The sequence below is a fragment of the Hylaeus volcanicus genome, chromosome 4 (genome assembly GCF_026283585.1).
Source record: "Hylaeus volcanicus isolate JK05 chromosome 4, UHH_iyHylVolc1.0_haploid, whole genome shotgun sequence".
NCBI classification, from domain to species: Eukaryota; Metazoa; Arthropoda; class Insecta; order Hymenoptera; family Colletidae; genus Hylaeus; species Hylaeus volcanicus.
This window is the reverse complement of record NC_071979.1, coordinates 21,308,150-21,333,281: the sequence shown is the minus strand read 5'-3', so window position 1 is coordinate 21,333,281 and position 25,132 is coordinate 21,308,150. Positions and strand designations below refer to the sequence as shown.

Below are 25,132 nucleotides of genomic sequence, written 5' to 3'. Positions count from 1 at the left end.
ATATTTTTGTATTTAGATTTTTAGAAGTTGCAGTAAGGTAGGGTGTAATTAATTTATTTGTATATTTTTCTAGAAAACTTTTTGCCAATAGCGAAGGTTTTATTTCAACGGTGAAACTGAAAACCTCCAAGCTCTGTTCCTTGTTACAGTTGTTAATAGAAGATTGACTTCAACTTAGAAGTCTTCCTAATCAATGTCCTCTTTAATGAAACTCAACATCGGTGGGAATGAGGGCTAATCTATTCCAGAGTGTTACCGCAGAGTGTCTGGCTCAGAATTTCCGTTTTCTATTAACAAATTCGCTGCCACCATTCAGTTAGAATAACATTCGTATAACAATTAGCTATTTTAATTAATGTGTCACTCATGATTGATAACGATTAGTAGCTTTATGTGATTAGAGTATAGAAAATCATGCTGTCACATCGTATTATTAATTCTGTTTGTAAGCAGAATTCATCTATTCGTGTCAATTTACCTAATCAACTATACCATGTTCGTATCAACTTGTTATTATACGAAAGACCGAAGGCAGAAAAATATACTTCTAATAAAGGAGTAGAAAGGAAATCCTGCAGTTTTAAATCATCATAGAAATGAAAAGTTTTTAAAACTCCATACAGAACAGAAAATTAAAAATGAAATATAACTCTATAAAAACCAGACCATTTAAATTAAATTGAATTCCGCATCGGGCAGGCAACGTTTAATTAAATTTGAATCCTTAAAAAATAGAAAACTTTGAACAACTAAAGCAGCTTCATACACATTAACTTTGTACACACAAACGCTCCATTTACGATGCATTCTTGTTCGTAACCTTTCGGTATCGATATTAAATAGTAAAAATTGTTTAAAGGAACACAAATCCCCAGTTTGTCTCTTCTTTCTCAACAAAGTATGTTCCTCCAGCGCCATCTTTAACGAAGAACAAAGCCCGTGTTCTTTCTCTTGTCGGCGCGTAGTTGGTCCCAATTATTTCCGCAAGAGAATATGATGCACTGTTTCGATATCGAATTTTTTTACACGCCACGCCTGTTCGGCACGAAACACCCGTTCGGCTGCCTATCCAATTTCTCACTCTTTTTTTTTCTGTTCACCCCCGATCACTTTTTTCCCTAACACTCTACAAATATTTGAGAGTCGGCTACAGCCCCGTCGAAAGAGCATTCGAGTCGAGTGAGCTTTCGCGTCCCCAGGCCAATCACCGTTCACCGATTGTAATCTAAGCCAATGCCTGGGTGCGCATTAAATGTCAAACGTTATTCGCCCGTCTATTTCGAGACGCGAACGACGCCGACGACGACTCCTATCCGCGTCCATCGCGTTGTTGCTAGTTGGTCTGACGAATGTTGTTCGCGAATGTTTAATGTTGGCTTTGATTTGTTAGGAGATGTAGGAGTTAGAATGTAATTAGTTAGAAGAGGAACGATGTGAATAACACGTGGTTGAAGTTTAAAATGTTTTCGAATATGCAGAAATAAACAAAGATCAAATATAAAGAATTCATTCGTAAACATAATCACTCAAAAAATCGAAGAAACTATAATTCTCCCTAAATAAGTAATTCGTTACCAATACAATAAAATGGAGTAAAATATGAAATCCTTGAGAATGCATTGCTTCCTAGAAAGAAGGATATTTTTCCAAACAATAACTATTTCCTGGACGTTTTACAAATACATCTGCGTGTTTCTCATTCGAGGCCAGTTCAACGTATAAGTTTGAGTGAACAGGACGTCTGGTTTTAGGATTGATGAGCCAAAGCAAAGCAACCGAACCGTGTGGCGAGCTACATTACCACCGCGTTATGCGCTGGCACATTCACGTGTGCTGCTGCATTAATTGATGTACGTCTCTGCATCAACACCGAGCCGTCTTCCCGTGAGAACCCGTCATGTGTTCTGTTGAATGTTTCCGATACAAAACAGGCGTTGCCCATATGGAATAACGACCCGTCAACCGAGAAAGAATATCCGATCGACGGGAAAACACGTTTATTCGAAATAATTTATTTCACTCGACAACTAGGTCGCGTGTTACGCAAAAAAAAAAAAAAAATAAAGAAAGACGGAGATTTATTCCGTAGACGAACTATCTGTTGCGCATTCTGTTTGTGGAAACCTCCCCGAGCCCTCGAAATCCGGCGGCAGGGTTGAAGAAACCCTGATACTTGTCATTTTTAATTCACATTGCCTCAATTTAATACAAATTCATAACGATGACTCGATGAACCATCCAAAATTTGGTTACAATCTAGTGTTCGTATCGAATTTAAACCTGTGTGCGAATGTCATGGAAATTTTCAGTCGTTGAAAACTTGCCAGTCAACATACTAACCGAATTCCTGTTACCCCTAGCACCCTCAACCAATACACCCTGTACGAACCACCCGCGACCAGCACTTTAAATTTCCAACCTATCTTCAAAACGCTTGCAACTAGTGAAGTTTAACACTAGCAACCCTCTGAATCAATGTCTACTAGTTTAATATAAATTGATATCAATAACTCTGACCTATCGAATACTTCTACCTTTCACGCTACAACACAAACCTGCATAACTTTCAAACAGCATACCAATTATTAATATCTTATTAGATAATTCACATCTCCAAATGCTCTAACAATCCTTAGCCATGGAAAACTCTCCAGTCATACTAACATCCCCGCAACCCTAGCTCCCTCGACCGCCACATACATATCGTTGAATCGAATTCGTTTCTCGCGCGTTATCTATCCCGTGGGCAAGAATTCGCGTGATTCACGGAGCACGCTCGTGGCAGGGCCGAAAACGTGGGCCGAGCAGCTGCGTTTCTTCGCGTGCGCCCGCGATGCACTTCGTCGCGTGTGCGTGCACACGTGCGTCGCGTCCGTTCGTATGCAAAGGCAGAGGGGGTGTGCAGGGGGCAGGGGAGGTGCTATTGTAAACGTTCCGCGTACAGCCTGTACGACATATGGATACATGTAACGTAACGGTTGCGCACATGCCCCCAGAAATAACCGCGCGTAAACAGACGCACGAAAATCTTTCACGGGTTCTATGCGTGCAGCGACCGATATAAAGGGAGGTACGCGGCCGTTCCTACACGGAAATTCGCGGTCGCTCGTAAAACCGCGCGAGATTCGCACGTTTCCGCGTCTGAACGAAAGAAGCTCCGTCTTTTATGACCCTGACGCGAGATTTCGACGACTTCGTGACTCGAAGACGTAAGAGCCACCCACGACAAACCACCTTCGATTTTGTTTAACGACCTTGTCGAAGTTTTCGGGGAGAGAAATGATTCGGCTTTTTAAAGCCTTGTCCTATTATTATTTATTTTAGTTTTTATGTAATTCAAGAGACTTTGTGATACGGAGTCGTAACTAGACCAAGGATAAAACTAACGCGACGCAATACAGATCACTGGCTCTGAGCGTTCGATCTGATTCTGTCTGGTGTCTCGTTTTGAAGATTTATTTATAGATTGGTTTTCATATGGGGAGGGGATGGCTCTAGAACCCCTCTGTGTACGAACTTTGGGGCTGGAAAGGGCACTGTGATGAGTAACGTTTTTTTTTTCTTTTTCATATTTTGAGTTTCTGACGGATGATACTATCTGCACTTTCAATAGGATTGCAAATAGATAAATGGAAGCTAGATTCTTGACAGGTGTTGCAGACTACGGGGTTAATAACAAAACACTCCTGTAGACCTGGTCTTTCATACTGTTTGAGTTTTTATTAAGACACAAACTCCTAGAACCCCTGTTTTAAATTACTTTATATTTAGAATTCACTGTTCACTGTACTTTTTCATCACTGTCTCACACGTGGGCTACTTTCGACCCAATAAATACCGCTCATGGGATCCAATCAAAAAATCTAGACTCTACTAGGTAGAATACCTACAACGATTTACTAAAAATATCGACTTTCTGCGATTGGAGTGCCATGTACGCGTACAAAAGCTTCCATATGTTTGGCGCGTCGTTGAAACGTACCCTAAGAATTGCCTCCAGAACAGATCAGAGTTCAGCCACGGTTTACCTACGTTTCCCTAACGTTTCGTCAACGTTTTCACTCACCATTTGCAAGTCGTTTCGACGCGACGATACAACTTCCGCTATATGAACCATTGGTGACAGTTTCGACGTGCTGATGGAGAAAGCCACTGGTTACGACGTCTCTCGCCGAATCGGGGGCGAGCTTACAGCGAAAATTTGGTAAACAAAAACAGGTCTCACTGTCGCGTGTCCCGCGATACGATCACGGCGCAGGACTGCACCACGGGCGCGTTTAATTCGTCGCGCGAACCCGCGCCTCCGAGGATCTCCGAAGCTGGAGTATTGCACGTGTTCCCGACCGCAGCTTTCCACTTCGCGAAAGGAGCAAACGGGGTTGTACGCCGCCTCTCCTGTTGTTTTCCTTCCTCCTTCCCCTGTCCTCTTTCACCCCGGGCACGCTTCCACGATATCCCGCGAATACGTGTTTGTGTAAAGTGGCGCGGACTTCCGCGCGGATCCAACGGCTCTGCACGTGTGCGGAACGATGTGTCCGTGTATGTACGCGTGGGCGTTCGTATATGCAGGAGAGCGTTGATCGGGAGAAGAGAGAAAGAGTGAGGAAAGAGAGTGAGAAAGAGTGCGCGACGAGAGTGCAAAGGAGACGGAAGGGACAGAGCTACAGATAAAACCCCGAACGCAGCTCGTCCGCGACTGATTCCCCAGGCCTACACGCACCCTCTAGTTTTCTCCCTTTCATCCCCCACTACCCACCCTCCCGACCGCCGTCCCCCTTCTTCCTCCAACCCTCCACTTCGTATACTCCCTCCTGTATACCCTCGATCCTCCCTCCTCGACGACCCTGGCGGCCCTTTCTCCATCCAACGTGTCCCCTCCGCCCCTCCTCCCTCTTTGAGTCTACGCACCCTCTGAGAGAAAGCCCACGCATCCTCCGAAGCAGCCGATACACGTCCCGTTTTCTCTTTCGCTCGCGTTTCCCGGCACCCTCTCGCTTTCCGTATTTTCCATCTTCCTCGGTTTCCTGCTTTTCCAACCCGCCCCCTCACTTTTGCTCCCTCTTGTCCTCGTAATTCACCCTCTGTCTTCCTTCATAACCGAGTCTTTCGATTCCCGCCCCCCTACCACTACCCATCAGCCCCTCTTTGTCCCCTCGATCGTCCCTGTTTCTCCCCGTCTTATATCGATGAAACCCCATAGCATTCGGCCAATCAAACGAGCGAGCGAGCGCCCCCGGGAACCCCATGTTGCTCGTCCCCGAAAAAAGAAAGAAAACCGGGACACGGCCGGGCAACGGGAAGCTCTGGAAGGTGGATAGCTGGTAAGGGTTGGGATTTCATCCCTGGGAAAGTGGTAGCGACACGCGTGTGCGTGTAGGGGAAATTCGGATAATTTCCGCGATACCGAGATGTTTTTCTGTTTTTCTTTTTTCTTCTTTCTTATTTCTTTGGCTAATTAACGGACGATTAGTATTCTCGGTGGGTGGAGATGTTTGGCTCGAGCGGATACGTGTCGTGATAAACGTTTTCAACGTTCAACAAGATCAGCGTTGGAGGCTGGAATAAAAATCGTTGAGAGAAATAGCTTTTTTGTTGGAAAATTCTTACTTGGATTGGGTGCAAACGTATTTTTCTTTTTTTTTTTTTTAGTAATGTAATAGAGTGGTTTCAGATGATTCGAACAGAAATAATAGTCGGACAAACTATCGATAATAAAATAAAGGTAATAATAACAGGGAAAAAATAGACGGATCGGAAAATCCATTCTCTTATTCCCTCGTTATCCTTCTAACAATGTACGCAACAATTTCAGCCACTGATTCATTTTTACTAGAGTTATATTGAAAAAAAACCATTTTGGTTCTTTTATGATATCTAGGTTTAACAACAAATATTCGTAACTTTTGATCGCGAACAGTTCCACATTTTTCACTGGCGAAATACCAATTTTAGCTGGATAACAATTTATTCAATAACAAATTTATTTTATATTAGCCATCATAAGAGACTCATAGCAGTCCGTGTTTATTATTACTTATTGCTTTAGCAAACAACGTACACATCTAAATGAAAAAATACAAAACTATTTATACAAAATTAAAGAAAAACAGTTCCAAAATATAACGAAACCTAAGGCTCAAGAATCACCGACTCATGCGGATAACCCGATTAATACCAAATACGCGTCCATAAGTTAACTCGTACGAAGTGGACGTGTCCAGAAAATCGATGGACTCGCGACTCACGATCCCGAAGCAAGGCCGTTGTCTGAAGTTATCGAAACGGGCTTCATTATCAGAGACATAGGGAAATACGTTTTCACTTGGACTCGGTCCATATAAGGAGATAAACTCGAATCAGAACGCAATGTAGGAAAAGGGAAATATGAAGCACGCGAATGGAGAGGAAGAATACGAAAGGACCTGCAGTTAACCTCTCGACTTCCTCCCTCTTTTCGACCCGGGATTTGTTGGTCCAGAAGGACCACTCGTATGTACATTCGCAAAATTCTCTACCGACCTCTTATCGCTACCCCTTTTCTCCGCCTGCTCGGCATCCCTCGAGCTCACATTTTTAAAGGGCGCACAAAAGCCACCGGAAATTGCTCCCGGCTCTTCCGACGTTACGAACGTTCTACGCCTGTCTTCCTCTCCCGTTGCCTCGCCATTTTCCTTCGTCCTCCGTTCATCCTGTCCTTCTTTTCTTCTGTTTCTGCGCCCCTAACTCCTTTTTTTTTCTCTCCTGCCATCGACGATTTCACGAGTAGCTACTACCTACTGAGGCGGCAAGACTTCCAATAATGGCGGATTTGGATAGCGTACGCGACGCTTCTTCGCCAATTGGAAACGCGGACGAAGACGTATTACGCGTAAGGTCTAACCACACCGAGCATTTGTCGAAATTAGTAATAACTTGGTGGGGAACATGGATTCGATCACTTTTTTGCGATTGGTCTTAGGTTGTTGATGGACTATTCGGTTCTAAAATCTTTTCACAATTTTTCCAAAGGAAGAGGGACACTCGCCTTCTCCATTCAACAATTTCTATTCCACGAATTATTAAATGACCAACGCAACTAATCACAAACATACCAAAGACCATAGAATTATCCTCAACCAAACATCCGAAATTTTCTGTCATTCTCTAAGGGGGAGATTGATCGCCTAATCTATAACGTCCCAGATCTCTTACTTTCCATATCGACGCTCGAGTTTCAAAGTCCATTCCAGACCTCATCGTCCCGAGGCGAAGTACCCTAAAGTCATCAAAAAGCAACGCGGCCTGGTTCGTTGAAGTTTTCCTTACGAACTTTCACTTGGTCCCTTTTCTCCGCCTATTCCCATCTTCGTCCCCCCTGCGCCCCTTCCGACACGCCCCGCCGCTGAGTAAATATTTTGTCAACAGTTTCGAAAGATGTTGCGTCCTATTGATCTTTCTTGTTGGCGGAGGTAATTTTCACTGTCATAGAGAAGGAAGTAATTTCCAAACGCGAAAACGCGGACAGGGTTCTCTCCGATTCTGTAAACAAGAAGCGAGGCCGGGAGAGCGGGACGCCGCGTCACGACCGTGTTCCATTTCAAATCTCATGAATATAAATATTTTTTTTTTTACCGACGAGGGAACATTGACACCTCCATTACAATTAGAACGAAGGCGGGTTCGATACGTGGCATACGATATCAAGACGAAGCGCTGCAAATGGGCCACTGTAATGTTTTCGATATTATAAGGTATAGTTCGTTGCTCGGGAGTTGTCGAGGCAGTTCGATTGGCTCTCGTGTTAGGTGTGTATATGTTTGAAAGTGCGAATCGAAGAGCGCGATAGATGAAATGTTTGGAAACGACCGTGTGATTGGCAAGTACGAGGACAGGGAGTATGGAAGAAGCGTATCAGAAGGAAAAAGAAAGATGATGAGTAAGCGTGTATTAAAATAAATGATCAATTATATCAGAACTGGTAGACGTTCATTCCGGTTCCCGGAATTCCTACACATGGATCGTGAAGAATAAACAACTCTACGATCGATACTTCCTTTAATACCAACGTTTGATCAACGAAGAAGAGGACGTAGAAGACAATGTCAATGAACACTTCCAAAGGGTACCCGAGAGAAGAAGTTACTCCAGCCCGTTCGATCGTTCATCACTTTTGCAAAATGTTGACCGACCCTTCTTACCTTGGGTCCTCCGGGTACTTTTAACCATGCATAATTAAAGAATTTTCAGAACACGACGACGAAACTAGACATTCTATTATATACACTCCCGTCAGCTCGAATTATCAGGCAATCGAATTCGCGACCGCGACACCGTAAAGAAAAGACTAGAAAGATAGCAGAGTACGTTATCAGTTGGAGGATATTTACATTTTATGCGGTAGAGACGTTTCGTCGACAGACAGCCGTTTACGTCGACCTAGGCACACGCGTTACGTGACATTTTTATTCTTGCCACGCGAGGACAAGCGTCAGGAATAAATGATGCCGCACACTTGGCACTTACGTCCTCGCATTAATTCGATAGAATCCAGTGACGTAATCGCACGCGATCGATTACGTCACCGACTGGCAGCTCAATGCGAAGTCGATCGATCTCCCATAAATTACGGATGATCCTCAACCAGCTACGAGACGTCCACTCATCCCCCATCAAGTACGGCTCGTCTGTCGAGTTGCGGGTGCAACGACTAAGCCCTTTATCTGACCCTTCCAGACCCTTTTCGTCCCACGAATCTTCATCGAATCCACTCGGTCATGTCATACGCATTCGTCCTAATAACCGGCGCTCGCCGGTCTAAAACGTTTTGCGTTCAAGTTCTTCAACCAACGCCGGAGATTTTCTTTCCAGCTACGGAAGCGAGATCAGGCCGTCTCGTTTTAATATTTCTGAGCGATTACCTGCCCGGTTGCTGGTTATCCAAACAAACGTTTCGGATGGAACTTATTCTGGTTCGAGGAGGAATATCTTCTGGTCAACGGGCTCGCCTCGAGTGGAAAGGCTCCTGAGATTCCCAGCTTCGGTTGCGATTTTTTGAAAATAGAGAAGGATACTTTTTATTGGGTAAACACTGATGCAACAACTTTTGACATTCAACGCTGTTCCAGTCTTCGGTTTAAACCATCGATTTAACCAAAACCCCGAAGAAAGAGCGAGGGATGATAAGTGAAGCTATTACAAATTTTTAACTTCTAGAGATAAACGGGTGGGAGCTCCATCCTGTTGAAACATCATACTTCTTCCAGCAGTCGAAGTTGCGTTTTCTAGCAAGACGGATGGTTCGCGTGAAAAGTTTAGATACGATGTTCCATTGAAGTTACTCGCGAGGAAATGAGATTCTATTATTTCGTTTCCGATTATTCCGAACTGAAACGTTCACACTTCAGCGACCATTTTGTAGCCGAGTTCCTTTAGCAACGAACAATTTTTATTTTTGAATTTCAACCTCGATCGCGAGTCCTTCAAACTTTTAAGCAACAACAAAATGTATCAGGGAGAATTGATTTATCCCATTACAGTTCGTTTGCGTATTGGCAAACGCGCAAGTGTACGTGTGGAAAATGTAAAATTGTACCCGAATACTCGTACAGTTGTATCGATGCAAAGGAAGTAGATTTTAACGTTCTCAGGGGTGGTATCGATTCGGTATAGGCAAAAGCACCGGTCTCTCGAGGATATTGCAAAATCTGATCACGAACGATATTATCACGGCACGTATATCTAAGCCAGATATTATTCATATACCGTATACGTTGTAAAGAAGCCACGGGCCACGTTGTATGTGTGTTGGTGGACTGGAAGGCAACCCTCGCTGCTAACCCGCGGGAGATCCTTTTACGAGGTTTCTCGGTATCCGAGTCCGCGATTAGCAACCCTTCGTAACTCGTTGCTCGGTACTCGCTTCGACCCTTCAGTCTACGACTCTCCGATATCCTTCGGGTTGCCCCGATTTTCCTGATTCCTTCTTCCCCGTTTTATGACGCATTACACTGAACTCGTTTCTCTTAGACGTTATTTATTTAGTTGCCTCCTCTCGAAGACCTCCGTTCGCTCCCTTTTCACGTCCCTGGACCCTGCTTCGTTACTCCTAAAGGGTTTTTCAAAAGAGGGTTTAAGATATTGTCTTTTTAATGAAATATATATATTGTATGGAGGTCATTAGGTTTGCATATTCAATATTGCATGTCATCACTAATTAACTTGGAGGAATATTAATATTATTTATACCACGTATCCCACTCGAAATTTAACGCGTTCGTTCGTCCGACCCACACGTAGCTAGGACAATTCCTACTAAGAAGTCCCTGACACCGTGCATGAATCAGGACAACTTCGCCTCAAAGGGCTTACATCTTCCCAATACCTGTCAGCCACGTCTGTTCCCGCTATAGCGACAGTGAATATATCAAAATGGGTCATCGTTTAATACTCATTTAATAAATGGTACATTGTCGAAAGATTTCCTCGGCAAGAACATGAGAACATCTGGCAATCTTAGCCAGGATACGTATACACGTTTCAATGGCTACCGTGAAAACCAGCGAAAGGAATTAAGTAATTCATTTGGCTTCTCGATTCTCACGTCTGCTCGGGGTATAAACTTTTATACTGTCGCTATTGTCAGTAAGTGCATGCGGCCGAGATGAAAGCGTACTGATTCACTTTTATGCTGACCTCAATTTTCTTTGTGCCTTGAGTTCTCGATAAAGCCGGAGTGAAAATGAATCCCTAAAAGCGGAAAAAAAGACCGCGAATTTATTTTATTTCATAGATCGTGCCTCCATTTTCTGTCGGACAGAAATAGCATCGCTGTTTAGTCCAATGTAAATTCGGGATATTATAGATTCGGGTACTAAGACGAGACATTTATTTTGCACGAAGGTTTTACGTTACCAGACTACTATATTTAGTATTACTATATACTAGTTCTCAGTCAAACGCACTCGACGTTTTTTCACCTCCAATCGCTTCGGAGCCAAACGGAGGCTCGTCCGCAATAAAGTTTAATTCCACTCCTTCGACTTACTTTTTCCACCAAGGATCATCCACTTTCCGGTTTGGAAGCGAGCAATAACGGGCAATTTTGTATGACCTGTTGAAAGTGCACCGGGCGTATCGAGGATTCCGTGGTTTATCGCAAAAGTCGGAAAGCAAAAGCGCGGAGGCATAGATTACGATTGAGCTCAATCGGTGACCGACCGATTGAGCGTTGAAAAAGCGCAGCAGAGTAGAAGTCAGGGTTGAGCGTTTCAAAGGGGAGAAAAAAATTAACAGACGCCGCGTGCTCCGAGGGTGGGCTTTAGGGAAAAAGAGGAAGGGGGAGATCTATCGGGGCTAGTCCAGGTGCGTCGAAAGTTAGACCGGCTGCACAAGGTTGTATAACTTTTACACGTACACGCGTATCTCCGATCCAATCCCACGTACTTCCTTTTTTTGATCATTCGCGCGATAGATACATTTTATTGCTCGCGTTTGGAATGTATTTGTTCGTTAATTCGATCAGGACGTACCTACGAGCAATTCCTCGTTTGCTTTCTGAATTAATACACTCTCGCAATTTATTCGGGAATTACGAACTGTAATTAATTTAGCTTCGTTATCATAACTGCGACCATCGAGTTGGCTAATATGATATATTGAGGAATAAATTATCGACTGTGCTTTCGTAATGTGTAAACAAAACCTCATTCATTTAAAAAACAATGCCAAAAGAAGAAAAGCAATAGTCGTATAAGATAGGCTCCCTGGAACCTTCTAGCTTTCTCCCATCTTTTTTGTATCTACGATAGTTCAGGCATTATCGCCCTGTAACAGTTTAGTTGCCTCACCCTGTACATATGAAACAATATAATCAATACACAATGAAGTACAAAATTGTAAGCATTCGACCGTATTAGTTCTTCTAGAGTTATTTCTAGTGAGAGAAGGCGCAATCAAAATTATTTTTCAGGCCGCGTAATCGTTCCAGCAGCTGGAATATGAGACGTCGGGACAATTATTACAATATAATGCGGGTACGTCGAAATTTTCCGAAATTCCATTCCTACCGGAAGAACAGTCGGACCTCGGGTCTTCGTAAATTAATTAAGCCAAGTCGTAGTCCCGGGTCCCTTGGTTTCGTTCCTGGGGCTGGCCAGTATTGGCTATAAATAATGGAATTATGTAACTGCGTCACTGCGGGGGAAGGACAAAGAATCGTTCCGCTTCAGCTTTTGCACCCTACTTCGGCCTCCCTTCGAACGACGTAGCAGTCCGCCGATATATTTCTGTTTCCATTTTCGCGTTATCTCGCGAATAAAATATTTTTAGGGATAAGAATGGAGGAAAAAAAATCGCTGGAGAAATTCAAGGAAAACGACGATCGATGGTTCTTCTCGGTAATAGGTCTTGTTTGCGACAATGTCTTTCATTGTCTGCGTTCTCGGGGCATTGTCAAACAAAGCGAGTGTGTTACTTCTTAGACGCGACTCGACAAACTGTATAATCGGCTTCTCGTATAAAGCACGTTATCAAAGTATCTTACAGCCGTCGAGTTCCTGCAGACGGCGAGGAGCGGCTTAAAAATCGTGCCTCCGGATGCTTTTCGTTCGCGGAAAGTGTTTGATCCCTGGAGGAGTCCCGACTGGACTTTTCAAGCAAAAGTCATATAAAAATCATTTTTCAATAGCTCTCTTTTTTTTATCAAAATAAAGTAGGTCATTCGATAAGTTCGTGCTGAAAACTGTGTCGATATTTAATTAAAAAACTGCAGAAATTTTATAACGACGGTACAATGACTATGTGAGAAAGGTGAGAAAATATTGTAAAATGAGAAAGGTCACCTTAAAGAAAGTATCGAAGTAATACGAGTTTACGTGAACAATAATTAATATTATCGACAGACTCTCACTAAAGATGAGCGTGGAAAACAAAACCATTAATATTATCGAAAAGTAATGTAACGATATAAATTGTTTCGGCATAAGTCCGTAGAAAAATGTGATAATCCTACAGTAAAATTTTCACGCGTTGCCTTTGTATGGTATTACGCGATTCGTAATTTCAGAATAATGCCGGCCAAAATTCAACGTTTCATACCATTGTTTCGAGTAAAATGTTCTATGGCTGTGTATCAAGGAAACAATAACGCAAGCGTATTGTAGCTGGCGATTTTTATTCCTGTTAATGAGAAAGAACAAAGAAGCAAAACATTTCGCTTCGACGTTAATTTCGTTTCACTTGGCGCCTTTAGTTATCGCCACGGTAGAACCGTTGGTCGACGGGGCGCCCGGGCAACGTTAACGTTACATCATCGTCGTCCTAATTAAATTTTTACACTTCTTCCGAGCAACTGACAAACGAGGCCAATCGATCGCGGACATCCGCATATATAAGAAAAAAAAACAACATATACTCCACGTTGTTTCCCCTACTAATGGTGCGCACTCGCGCGTGAAGTTTATTACGTCGCACACTCGAACGAATCGAACGAAGAATCGATAATTTTCAAATTTCCGTCTCCCTTCTTTTAATAACAGTATCCTATTTTGCGGCCCGTTAGGTTCCATCGCTTACAGCATACGATTATTCTCCGCTCGGCCATGTAAACAACACTTTTATGATTTATTATCTTCCCTTCTTGTAACGCAGACTACCGTGGCCATACAATTACGTACAGGGTGAATCGTGAAAGTTGATCGTCGTTTGTGTTTCCGAGATTAGGGAGCCGAGTCGAGTTTTATTTATTTTTCTTGCATTCATTGGGGAGCTCGTTCCAAAATCGAACGTTGAAATTCATGTTTGCAACTGTTTTGTTTGTTCAATTATCATCATATTCTTTCTTATTAATTTTATATATCATTAGATGAAAGCTACATCTGTATTTATGCATTCTACAATATTTATTTGAATTTATATTAAAAAGAGAATTTTAAAAAACAATGTACATTATTTCATCGCATTTCTCAACTTTTTCTTTTATGGAGTTAAATGATTTGGTGCAATGAACGGTTCATATAATTTAGATCATTTTAATTTATATAATTAGAACCGTGAAAAATACACCAAATTAAATAAGACAATATTCCCAGACATATTCAAACCACAATATTCCCCTGAAAATTCTCTTTAGACATAGATTCTTATTACCCCAGCACAAACTTTCCTTCCCCTCGGTAGTGCATGGTCCAAAAAAACCTTTAAGTAGTGCAAGGGCTAATGCGCAATAAACGAAACCGCACATTCGTCGGTTCTTCTCGTCGCGAAGGACTCCACGCTTCGTCGAAAGCTTCCAAAACATCAAAGCGTCGCCGCGCTGCGCGAGTCTGGTGTTAATTTGTCGTTAGCCGAGAGTTGGCCGCTTGTCAGTGACAGCCGGACGCGGGGGCGGCATTGTTGAGGTCGCGTGGCAGGAGGGTCGCCGAAACGGGAGGGATGGAAACAAGGAAAGAGGGTCGCTGGGTGGTTAAGCGTCGGAAGCTGAATTAGGGGTGGTTTGATAAGTCTGATCGTACAACACGAGCGGAGTTGTATCGAAGAGAGGCTGACTCTGAGACGAGAGATAGGGGTTGCGGCGGCGACTCCCTTGCTCGCCACTAGAGGACGACCAACCGATTCCTATAGTTTTCAAGTATTGTTTGTTCCCATAGAAAAAGATAGTTTAGAATAATTTTTTTTTTTAAACTTTTATCGATTGCGAGCATCAAAGTAAGTTTCTAGTTGTTTCATTCTTCGAGGCAGCATACGATTTGAAAGAAGAATATCCCTCAAGTTGTACAGAATAAATAAACCACGATAAAAACATACACGAAAGCATCTCAAAGTGGGCAAAATCAATTCCTAAGGATTATAATGTTTCTGAGACTAGGGAGCCGAGCCGAGTCTTATCTATTTTTGTTGTTTAAATTTTATAAGATATGAATGACTATGTCTGAACAGGATGTATGAATAAACACCGTTTAAAAGAACAGAGAGCATGTCAGGTAGCCCCTTCGAATTCACCACCCTTCCGCCCTCGTTTTCTTTTCCTCTCGTTTTTGCTTCTTCCTTCAGGGACTCCGATAAGGGTGAAACGCCAGTTCTAAGAACAAGCTTCTCCGGAGCCGAGCGGTCAGCCGTAAGCGTGGCGAAACGAAGAAACGTCGGGGTTGGCGTTGGCGTGCCCGATGGTACACCGATGTCGGTGGCCGCGGCAATGGCGGTGGTGCTCGCGCGCCTTGCGTCGTTCCCGCGTTGAATTATTGAGACACCGCCAGATCGATGTCACAAAAGGAAAGCGGCCGTGCGGCTTGAAATGACGGGCTTTCGCGTCACTCATACATTATGCACGCGGCCGCTTCTACGGTTCCGTGCGCTACGTGTATTCGTCGGCTGATACACAAAAAAAAAAAAAGACAGGGTCCGCCGTGAACCACCCCCAACCCCTTGCGCACGGACGTACGTACATACTTCCCTGCTGGTTTTCTCTGGTGATTACGGTGGACTCCGTTGGCCACCAGGTGGGAAGGAGGGCGAAGAATGGCGGCGAGGTCAGGTGCGACGAAGGCCTTTGTCTTTTTTTTTCTGGAGATGGGGTGGACGCACGAGGGAACGGAAAGTTATCGCAGAAATAATAATATCGCGGTGCAGCGTGTTGCGTGACTACGCTCTGTATCGCGTATCTGTGATCTGTAAATGTTACTAACGCGGTGTTCATCTCGTTTTTGATCAGTCTTCGGAGACATCGAGTGCTGTTAATTATACGAAGCTGTTTCGTGTTCGAAGGAGAGGATAACGTTTGTCAAACTCTAGGATGATCGAGGGGTTAAGGCTTAGTAAACAAGGTGGGACCTCAATGACGGAGGATGGCCAGAAAATATCCATATCGAAAATATCGAAAATTCAACAAAGCTCCTAAACTCGGAGAAATCAAGATTCCATTTGATTTATATCTTAACAATATTTTATTTATCTTCCATAGGTAGACGAAGCGGTGTTCGTTTATATCAATATTTTTTCACCCGGAGCAAACACAATTTAATTGTATTTGCAGAAGCCAAATTGATGTGTATATAAAAAGTGTAGTCGCTACACGTTGCAAGCACGAGGGGAGACATGCACTATGCGTCAATTTATATGATACTGTTATTAAAAAACAGGAAATCACGGGGATAGGCATACAAACGTTAATGTACAGTATCCGGAAACAAAAACATTGTATCTGTTTGTCAAAAGAATCATCCAATCAATTTAAAAAAAGTCTCGATTACATACGAACCACCCTCGTCCACGTGAAACTCTGTGCAACAGAATAATTTTAAAATACTTCAATAATGCAAAATTTATTTACAATTTGCGATAATGACACTGTTTTCAAATCTTGCTCCATCCTTACTTTCTCCGAACTGTAAAACGCATTCAAATTGTGCAGTGATGTAATTACGACGAGTGAAATATTTTAATTTCTCCCAAACGCTCACAGAATTCTTCGGATCGTTTACAATCGTGCATACAAAGGTGTTTAAGCGTGCCGAATGCTCGCAGAACATTGAGGAAAGAATCGGACGAGTGTTTAACCAAACTGTAAGATCCATTAGGTCGGAAAATGCGACGCCCATGTTCGCCGATGTGGGCGTAATACTTTATTCCTTCTATTACCCCGTTGGTAAGTCTTTGGAGCATAACGGGACCATCGCGCGGAGGAGGATAGAGAAAACAGCTATGAATCCAGGTCAGATAGTGTAGGGCGCGCATTCTGGTTACATTCTTGATATATCTCGGTACATATTATCTTTGCTACATATACGAGTGCAGGTCTGCATTCTTCGAGTCTCCTCTATTTGCCAAACTACGCGAGGCGCAAGAGCACTAGGACCACTTCTGTTTAACGTATCTCTCGGAGATCATTTTCCTGTTTGCGAAATCTCTCTAAGAAGAATTTGGAAAAATGAATGCACGAAATATGCTTAAAATAGATTCTACCGTAGTGAACTTCGAATTATTTACGGAGGAATTCGCGTATTTCCTGAAAATTGTACCGAGCTATGACGCATGTTTCAATATTAACATAGGTGAATATGTGTTTTCAGTGAAAGTCTACAAATTGCTTGTGCAAAAGTCTACAAACAATGTTTTCGTCTCAGAATTTGTTTAGAGGTTATGATCTGTAACATACTTCTTCTACTATGTCATCGCGAAAGCATCGTAGGACTTAAATTTTCTTGGTCAAGAGCATAGAAATGAAAGTTGGCTTTGACAATAGACCTTCCTTTGTATATTTAACGAGAGAAGTGATCGTTCCTTACGTTAGCTGTGTCACGTGTCATTTGTCAGTAAAAGTATTGTTTTTAAAGTCCTCGTTTAACTTAGTTGTTTACAAAAAACGTGCACTTGTGCGTATATACTCGTGTGCTTCTAGTGAAGTTTTAATGGAACATTCTCAGAATACTCTTGAACTAAAATATTGAATGATTTACTTCATTTTGGTTATGGTTGCCTACTATTATTAGAAATATTCACAGCTGATTGAAATTTTCACGATAATAATTTCGAACGCTCTTTTAAACGTTACATGATATTTTATAATTCAAGTGAAATTATATTTTTAGCGGGGAGCGAGACTTCAGGAACTGCCAGGACTTCTATCAGTTTAGAAATGAATTATTTCAAAATATTACAAGATGTATTTAAACAGTCTCGGTAAAAATAATAATTGATAATTATTCAAATATACATAATGTTTCAAAATGCGTTTAGACTTACGATACGTTTACTCGATATTTTGATCAGAAACTGTGGCTTTCGTTAGAAGGGTACATTTCGAGCATCAGACGCTTTTGGCGCGATTCAAAATTAAACGGCAGTTTCGTCGCAAATGCTACTATTAAAAGCCCTTTTCTAAATCGATATGTCTTCTCTAATTATATCCTGGTAAATCGTTAATCTAAAATCGTACGCAATCCGAAGGTAGTAATTCGAGTAGAATTCTAAAATAGAATCGATGAACACCGAATTACTTGTACAACGTCAACACAACAATACGTCTTCAACATAATACGAAATACATTGCCAGTGTTATACGAGAGTTGATTGCAGTTAAAAGCATAACAAATGATGCCAAAATAAATTTCCTGCATATTTAACGGTTGATTCTATGTTTTTAAGAGGATGTTCCGTCTTCTTTCGAGGCAGCAAGAAGCAGAGTTGCTGTTGCCATAGCAGTGACGTAATTTCGGAAGCTAAATGGAAAATCTCATACTCGCCTACATCGTGCCGAGGAAGACGTAGAAGGATAATGGGCCCAGGAGTAGGCCTGTGGAGGAGAGAATATACGCAAAGGTGTAGGCGAGGGTGGTAGATATCGAGGGCAGCAGATATCGACTAGGGGGGACACACATTCACGGGTCCTTCAGCCAAAGAGAAAAGGGAGAGGCGGTATCTTATGTAATATTTACCCCCTCCTCCTCCATCGTCGTACTTCACATTACTTCAGCGGTGCACAACTTTTTTTCGTTAGTGGACCAGGTAAAACAGGCTGATCGAGATAGCAAATATTCATAAGGCTTGCTATGCAGACTCTTCTTTAGATGCATTAAATGGACGTTTATTTTTTAAGTGGTAACAATTTTATTTAAAGAAAATATTTATAAAAGGTTTATGCCTTTTGTTTTGGAGGTTCTTGATTTCGAAAAAATATATCTGAATTAATATTGAAATTAAGTATAAGCTACTTGGGTGGTTTTCAAAGTAACCTCTTCGTCTACTTTTTGGAGGTAAGCACAAATATAAATATTCGACAATCCACATTCCACAATCCAATCGACAATCCACAAGGCAAAAGAAATCATACCATCACTTAAGACAATTACACTATCGGACTCGATTTTAAATTCACTTTGTGGTTAGATTTAATGGATGAACAGCATCGGTTCGCGAGACTTTGCGCACCCCTGCTGTACGTGCATCTTCTTATGTCCTTGCTGACCTTTCGCAGCCGCACCTCTTTTCTAGAGCTATACCACCCACTCCCCCTTCGTTACCACCACGGTGTCTACGACCTCGTATCAGCATCTAACAACCGTTCGCGCATTCTTTTGTTTACCCTGCGATAACTATCATCGATCGTTACGAGGCCCATTATTCCGAGTCGATAATACCTGTGGGTGTAATAGGTTCATGGAAATTCCAGGGAAATCTATTGGTCTCCCGTTTCTTCGTGCCATTAATCCTGGTTACTTCGGATATCGCCGAATTCCAATCGTGGTCGTGGCAGAACCGATCCAATTTTATCGGTTGATGCAGAGGTTCTTGGGGGCCTCGAATATAACAGGATTTTTAGTATATATTTCGTGGGCGAGTTGACCATTTTATTAAATTGATTTTATTAAAACGGATACTAAATTCTCTTTAGCTTCTTCAGATCGATGTGTCAAAGAAAGTTGGGTGCTCACAGCTCATATTAAAAAAGTTACACCGTCTAAAATGAATAATTCTATATTTACGTGAAATTCTGTAACTTCTTTCCGCGATAAAAAAAGAACCTTCACGGATACCAAGCTCATTTTAGCACGGACGATAGAGAGACATTAACTTTAGGTGTGCGTAAAATTTCAAATTATTCGGCCCATTTGCTTTTTGCCTTTAAAATCTTACGTCAACGAGCTTGAAAAATGTTCTTCCGAGAAGAATGGCTTTGAACTTTGTCGTACAGGGTTAGTGTATATAGACTCTACGGCTCAAAGTCCTATAACTTTGCCAATTTTTCGAATTTCGTCGTAACGCTGTTCGCTTCTGTTTTAAGACTTCAAACTTTATGAAAACGCGGGAGAAAAAATCGACTCCGTTTTACTTTGGTTTCGGAAAGAATCTTTGAAGTAACGAACGTCAAGTGTCAACGTGTTAAAAGTGTCGTTAAAGTTTATGAAAGTCTGTAAACCAAACGTTTAATTTACTGTCAGTCCCATAAATATTCGTACCTTCTATGTCTATTAAAGAAATCTGTCTAAATTAAATGATTCACAATTCGAAGTAACAATAACAAAGTAGACTAATTCCCAACCTACCCTCGCTCCTTATACGATTAAAAATGTTACCTCCGTCCGAAACTGGTCCGCGTACTCTCGAGCGTCGAGGTCTCTCGATTCGGTATTGCGCTTTGATTTCGTCTCTCAATCGAATTCGTCGGCAAGCCTCCCTCCTCTCTTTGGCGGAAAGTTTGACCGTCCCCACCGACCACGGCGGTTCAGCGTCAACGTCATACGTCTCGGTCAAGCTTTCCACCGAGAACTTTGCGAAAGCAGCAACCCCCGTTTACCCCTGAACGTAACCGCGCGGCTTCGAAGACAGCTTGTCCCGATCGACTTTCCCCATTGGAAGGACCCTGCTCCCGGCTGTGATTCTCGATCAGAACTCGATGTGTTTTCGAGTTGGTCAACGCTCGCTCAAGGCGGACGCGAATCGATATATCACGGCTCGCAGTTCGCGCACTGCGCCGCGGAAAAGTGGATTTCAATAACCTAGGGACGCTCTATTGCATTTTTATTTAGTTTCACGGGCATTAAGCGGCAATCTGATTACCGCGCAACGCGCTGGATGGAACGGCAAAGTGACTGGGTGGGAAGAGGGACAGGGATCGAGCGGGGACGGAAAAAAAAGAGGACGATGAGGGTAGGGTTGCGAGGCGGCTATGAAAACAGAGCGGGAGGGAACCGAATTAAGTGTCTCGCTCTCGAGTATCGAACGGCAATTAGATTCACCCCTCCGCACTTTCGCCTCGTTTTCCGAGCGCAGCTTACTTCTATAATTAGTAGCCAGGTTAGACGAACGCGATTAATAACACGGCATATTAATCGACGTCCAAATTGATCCCCGCTTAGAGCTCACCGCGGTTATACGAATGAAATTTATGGCCGTGGCCGTTTATCTTCGACGCGTGTACGATTAATGCTTTCCACCACGGTGGCGGTTGACAGTTAAACGAAACGATCGGGGCAGGCGAAATTTTGAGGAAAATGTCGATTTTTAATTGGTTAGCTCTTTAAAATTGCGCTACGGTTGACTCGAATATAAGGGTGGGAGATTTTATGCCCTCCGTGGTACGAGATTTAGAGAGCATTCGTATTGAAACGTTTCTGTTTATAAAGATTAAAATAATGTTGATAATAAAGACGTTCAAGTATGGTATCAGTAATAATAATTTGGATTATAGGAGGTCGGTTCCAAAGCACACGAATACTTTCCTTAGCCACCGTAAATGGGAATCTACGGGTTCGTAAATTACCTTGGCGCGTAGGTTTACTCCGGTAGCAGGAGAGGCAGGTTATCTGGGACGTTTATATACAATAGTAACTGACGAATACAATTTGCACGCGGCGAGGGAAGATAATAGCGCCACCCGGAGACGTATTAAAGGTGAATTGCGAAAACAACGGCCAACAGCCGAGCCCCACACCCCGCTGGCAGATGACCGACGAGTTGCGAGAGCTCCTCCGGGTGCCGTTGACCTTTGAGTGACCCAACGTGACAGCCCGTAACGACTCGAAGAGACCCTCGGAGACCCGTCTTGATGAGGGTCCAAGATGGATGCCCGCAATAGTTCTCGCGCTCTGGAATTCGCCACTTTTTTTTAAACTTCGTCGAACCTCGCTGTTCCCGAGAACAGAAATGCTCTGCATACTGTTTACATTTCACGGAAGCGTACCGTCATTTCAGCTGTTCACTATGAGAACGGGGTGAGTTCATCTTCTTGAAAAATAGAGTTTCTAGAAGGGTTGCTTATAAAATTTGTCTATTTTCTCTAGGAAGAAATTTCATTTGAAATTTTATAAATGAAATGAGGTAAACGATTATATCGAAAATGGATTCCTACGAGTATTTACTCCTTATTGTCTCGTATATGCTTTATTTAAATACTTCATTCAGCTCTAGAAAATACTCAGGCACACGTGCATTACGAGGCAGAATTACGCTTTTTACATTAAACGGGGAAAACATTGTAACTGTATGTTTGGTCAAATTTAAATTACTCTTCTATAACTCATTCAACTGAAACAAAACTTTGGAAACTTTTAAACGAATATCTCAAGCTCCTTCGAAGCAAAGTGGCACTTCTTTCGAGTAAATTATGCAAATATAGCGTTCAATCATGAAGTAAGGTCTCGAAACTTTTCCCAGCATCTCCGTAATTTGTATTGACCTTACAGTTAAACGTTGGCTGAGAAACGAACGTGTAACAATGTAATCGAAGAATTGTTCCGAGAGAATTAATTTTCTTATCCCGCTCCAAGCTTTCAGCATAACAAGTTGCGCGCAATTGGACACCCGATAAGGTCAATTTAATATGTCTTCTACTTTAAATATTAATTCCTTTTAAATCTCTTTATGACAGTTTAAATCACGGTTCTAATCATTTCTTAATATTCATTTGATAATCCCTCTTTTTAACCTGTTCACGAACTGTACTCTCCCCTAACGTAAGAGGACCGTGAAGAATTAAAACTTGAACCAAAGAGAAAAAGAATTCATAAACTCTCCATGCTTCTTGTTGAGCGTCCAACCGTACACAACCCCTGAACCACAGCATAGTTGAAGCTGTGCTAATGTACATACATTATACGCGTAAGTTTTCCAGAATCGTCTGTCCTCGTATTCGTCGTCGCGGGCACGGAAAACAGCGAAACTCTCGAAACGGACTCTCCCTGCTCTTTTTCCGCCTTTCTTCTCTCATTACTCTCTCCCTTTGTTTCTTTTTCCGTTCCTTTATCAACCGTGTCTTCTTGTCGTCTCCGTTTTTTTCAGCGGAGTTTTCAGTACATTACGACCCCCCGTGTACGCATTAACCGTAATTTCAAATTACAGCCTTGTGCACTTTTTGCTCGGCGCCCTCGTCGACAATTATGCGCCGCGCATGAACGGGAAAAGAAAAGCGACGGGATAATGTTTCGTTTTGCGAAATATGTCGTCCAATGTTTATCACGATAACACAATCTGTGGACGTCGAAATTAACTTTTCAAATAAAACCTAACTTTAAATATCGTGCTGCATTATATCTGCAAAATAATTTCCCCGGATTTCTTAGTCTTAAGTACAATTTCCTGATAATCGAGCAAAGTCAGTGTTCGGGGTCTCCCAACACCAAGAACGTTATCGCGTCGATAAGTCAAGCGCGAACTTCTCGCTGGATTCTCGGTCCAAAAAGTTTCCTAATTGTGTGTTATCAGCAGCACGTGAGGACGAACAAGAGGAACCATAATTTCGCGGTTGCTCAATATGCAATCAGTTAATAAGGCACTGCTTGATGACCCCGAAGGTGTATCGACGCCTGCAGCCAACACAAACGAACTTTGCTTCATTACCTCTTTGAATATTCAGGAGTTTCGCGCGTGCCTCCGGCCATTTGCTGGAACTCAATATGTTTGGAAATATGTAGATAGCTCCATAAATATCGATGGTGCTTAAGGGATGTTCCTGGTAAGAGGATATACCGAAGATCGTATTATTGAACAGTCTAGCCGTGAAACGTTCGAATCTGGGAAACCCTCCCTCTGGAGATTGGTCACTCGTTTCATTCGAATCCCATCTTCAGTCTTACCAATTTCCTCGCGAATCGAACGAGAAATTCTCGCTTTTTAAAATATTGATCTGCTCGATGGCGAGAATTTGCGTAACACCCTTGAATCAAGAAGAGTAATCATTCAATGGGCATCTCCCTTATTCGATCAATGATATATTCAATAGCGTGTAGCCATGATCAAGTGGCGCGAAAAGAACGTAACATTAAATTAAAAATATCAAAATAAATAGAAATAACCGAATAAAATTGTGTCATAGAAAAACGGCGCTTTCAGAACCGACACTTAAAAACACATACCTCACAGAGACTAGAAATGATTCTAATAATTTCCTCCTATATATCAAGTGTTTGAGTTGTGTCAATGCTACAAGACATGTCAACGAATGTTACCAATACCACTACACATTTCGATACCAGCTTGATACCTCGAACGAGTGCTTGGGAATTGATTCTCATCGATATTAACGAGCCCGTCGCTCAATCGGTCGCATCACTATATCGGGCTATCAGCTCGAGGCGTTCTTGCGGCGTGTCGTGACTTTGATCCAGAGCCTAGTTCTCGGATCTTCGTTTGCTCAGCAATTGAACAGCTTAGTTACCATTTCTAATCCGTCCGAATAAGCGACGACGATTCTCTTTACGAGCCAAGTCCGCGGGGAGAACATGCGTCTTCCCCGCGATCCCATTTAGCCCTGACTAGCATACGAAATGGAACGCCCGGTGTGTAACTTAGAAAGTCATCGTGCAAGTTGTTATTTCGCAACATTGAACTGCGCTTGATGGAAATGCATAAATGTAAACGACGACGCTGGAAATGAACTCCGAAGGGTAGATGCAAAATTCAATTTAAGGATAAGAGAATTTAGTAGATAGCTACTGTTTATGAATATACGTCTCGTGCCGGACAGACGAAGCTAACTGACGTTTTATTGCTTGGTAATAGACCTGGGTTAGCCACGATCTCATAAACGACTTTGCCCTCTCGAACGTATCGTCGAGAGACGTTGCTGCTTTGCTCCAAGAAGATGGCCTCTGGCGACGCACGAAAATTCGTCACTCTTTCGAAATTATAATTAGATGGACTGTTTTAATTCATTAACCCTTCGCAGTCCAGATTTTCTGATTCCAGTACAATTCTGTCGAGTCTCGCTCGACATAGGACAGTAAAAAGGGTTAATTCTATAGAAAGTGTGGTCTGAGACTATGTCACGAATTAAAATAGACTGTGGTGCTTAATTTTATTGCAAAAGAGTGATGAAGTTTTCCGATGTCGCCAGAAGCCATCTTCTTGCAGCAGGACGATAGAAGATGGAAATGTCTAAATAAATATTCAAATAATAATATTATCGTTTAATTTGTAGGGCTCCTAGGTGACCAGTCCACCTAATCCGAGAGCCCCGTTAATAATCTTCCAAGATACTCTCTCTGGAGACTCGCACAGCTGGACGTCCTGTTAGCGATTTAATCCCGATAGACACCACTTTCAATGATTCTGTAGGAGACGTCGCGGCGTCACACAGGTGTTGCCAAAGCGGTGGACAGATAATCCGAAGTATCGACGTTCTACGAGGACACACCACCATCAGAAAGCAATTCATATTAAAGTC

At 42.5% G+C, this 25,132-nt stretch overlaps 1 protein-coding gene across 13 annotated transcripts in view; it reads right to left on the bottom strand.

Moving 5' to 3' along the window:
• Positions 1-25,132, bottom strand: part of LOC128874964 (CUGBP Elav-like family member 4) — a 614,239-nt gene that overhangs the window by 97,835 nt on the left and 491,272 nt on the right. For 9 of the 13 annotated variants that reach the window (XM_054120192.1, XM_054120183.1, XM_054120185.1 and 6 more), the window contains exon 1: positions 4,067-4,736. The exons of the other annotated variants lie outside the window; for them this stretch is intronic. Coding sequence is in view for 8 of the 9 variants with exons in the window: in XM_054120183.1 (XP_053976158.1) it covers positions 4,067-4,117 (51 nt within the window). In the remaining variant the exon portion in view is untranslated. Of the gene's footprint in view, positions 1-4,066; positions 4,737-25,132 lie in introns of those variants that run through there. 13 annotated transcript variants of the gene reach the window in all.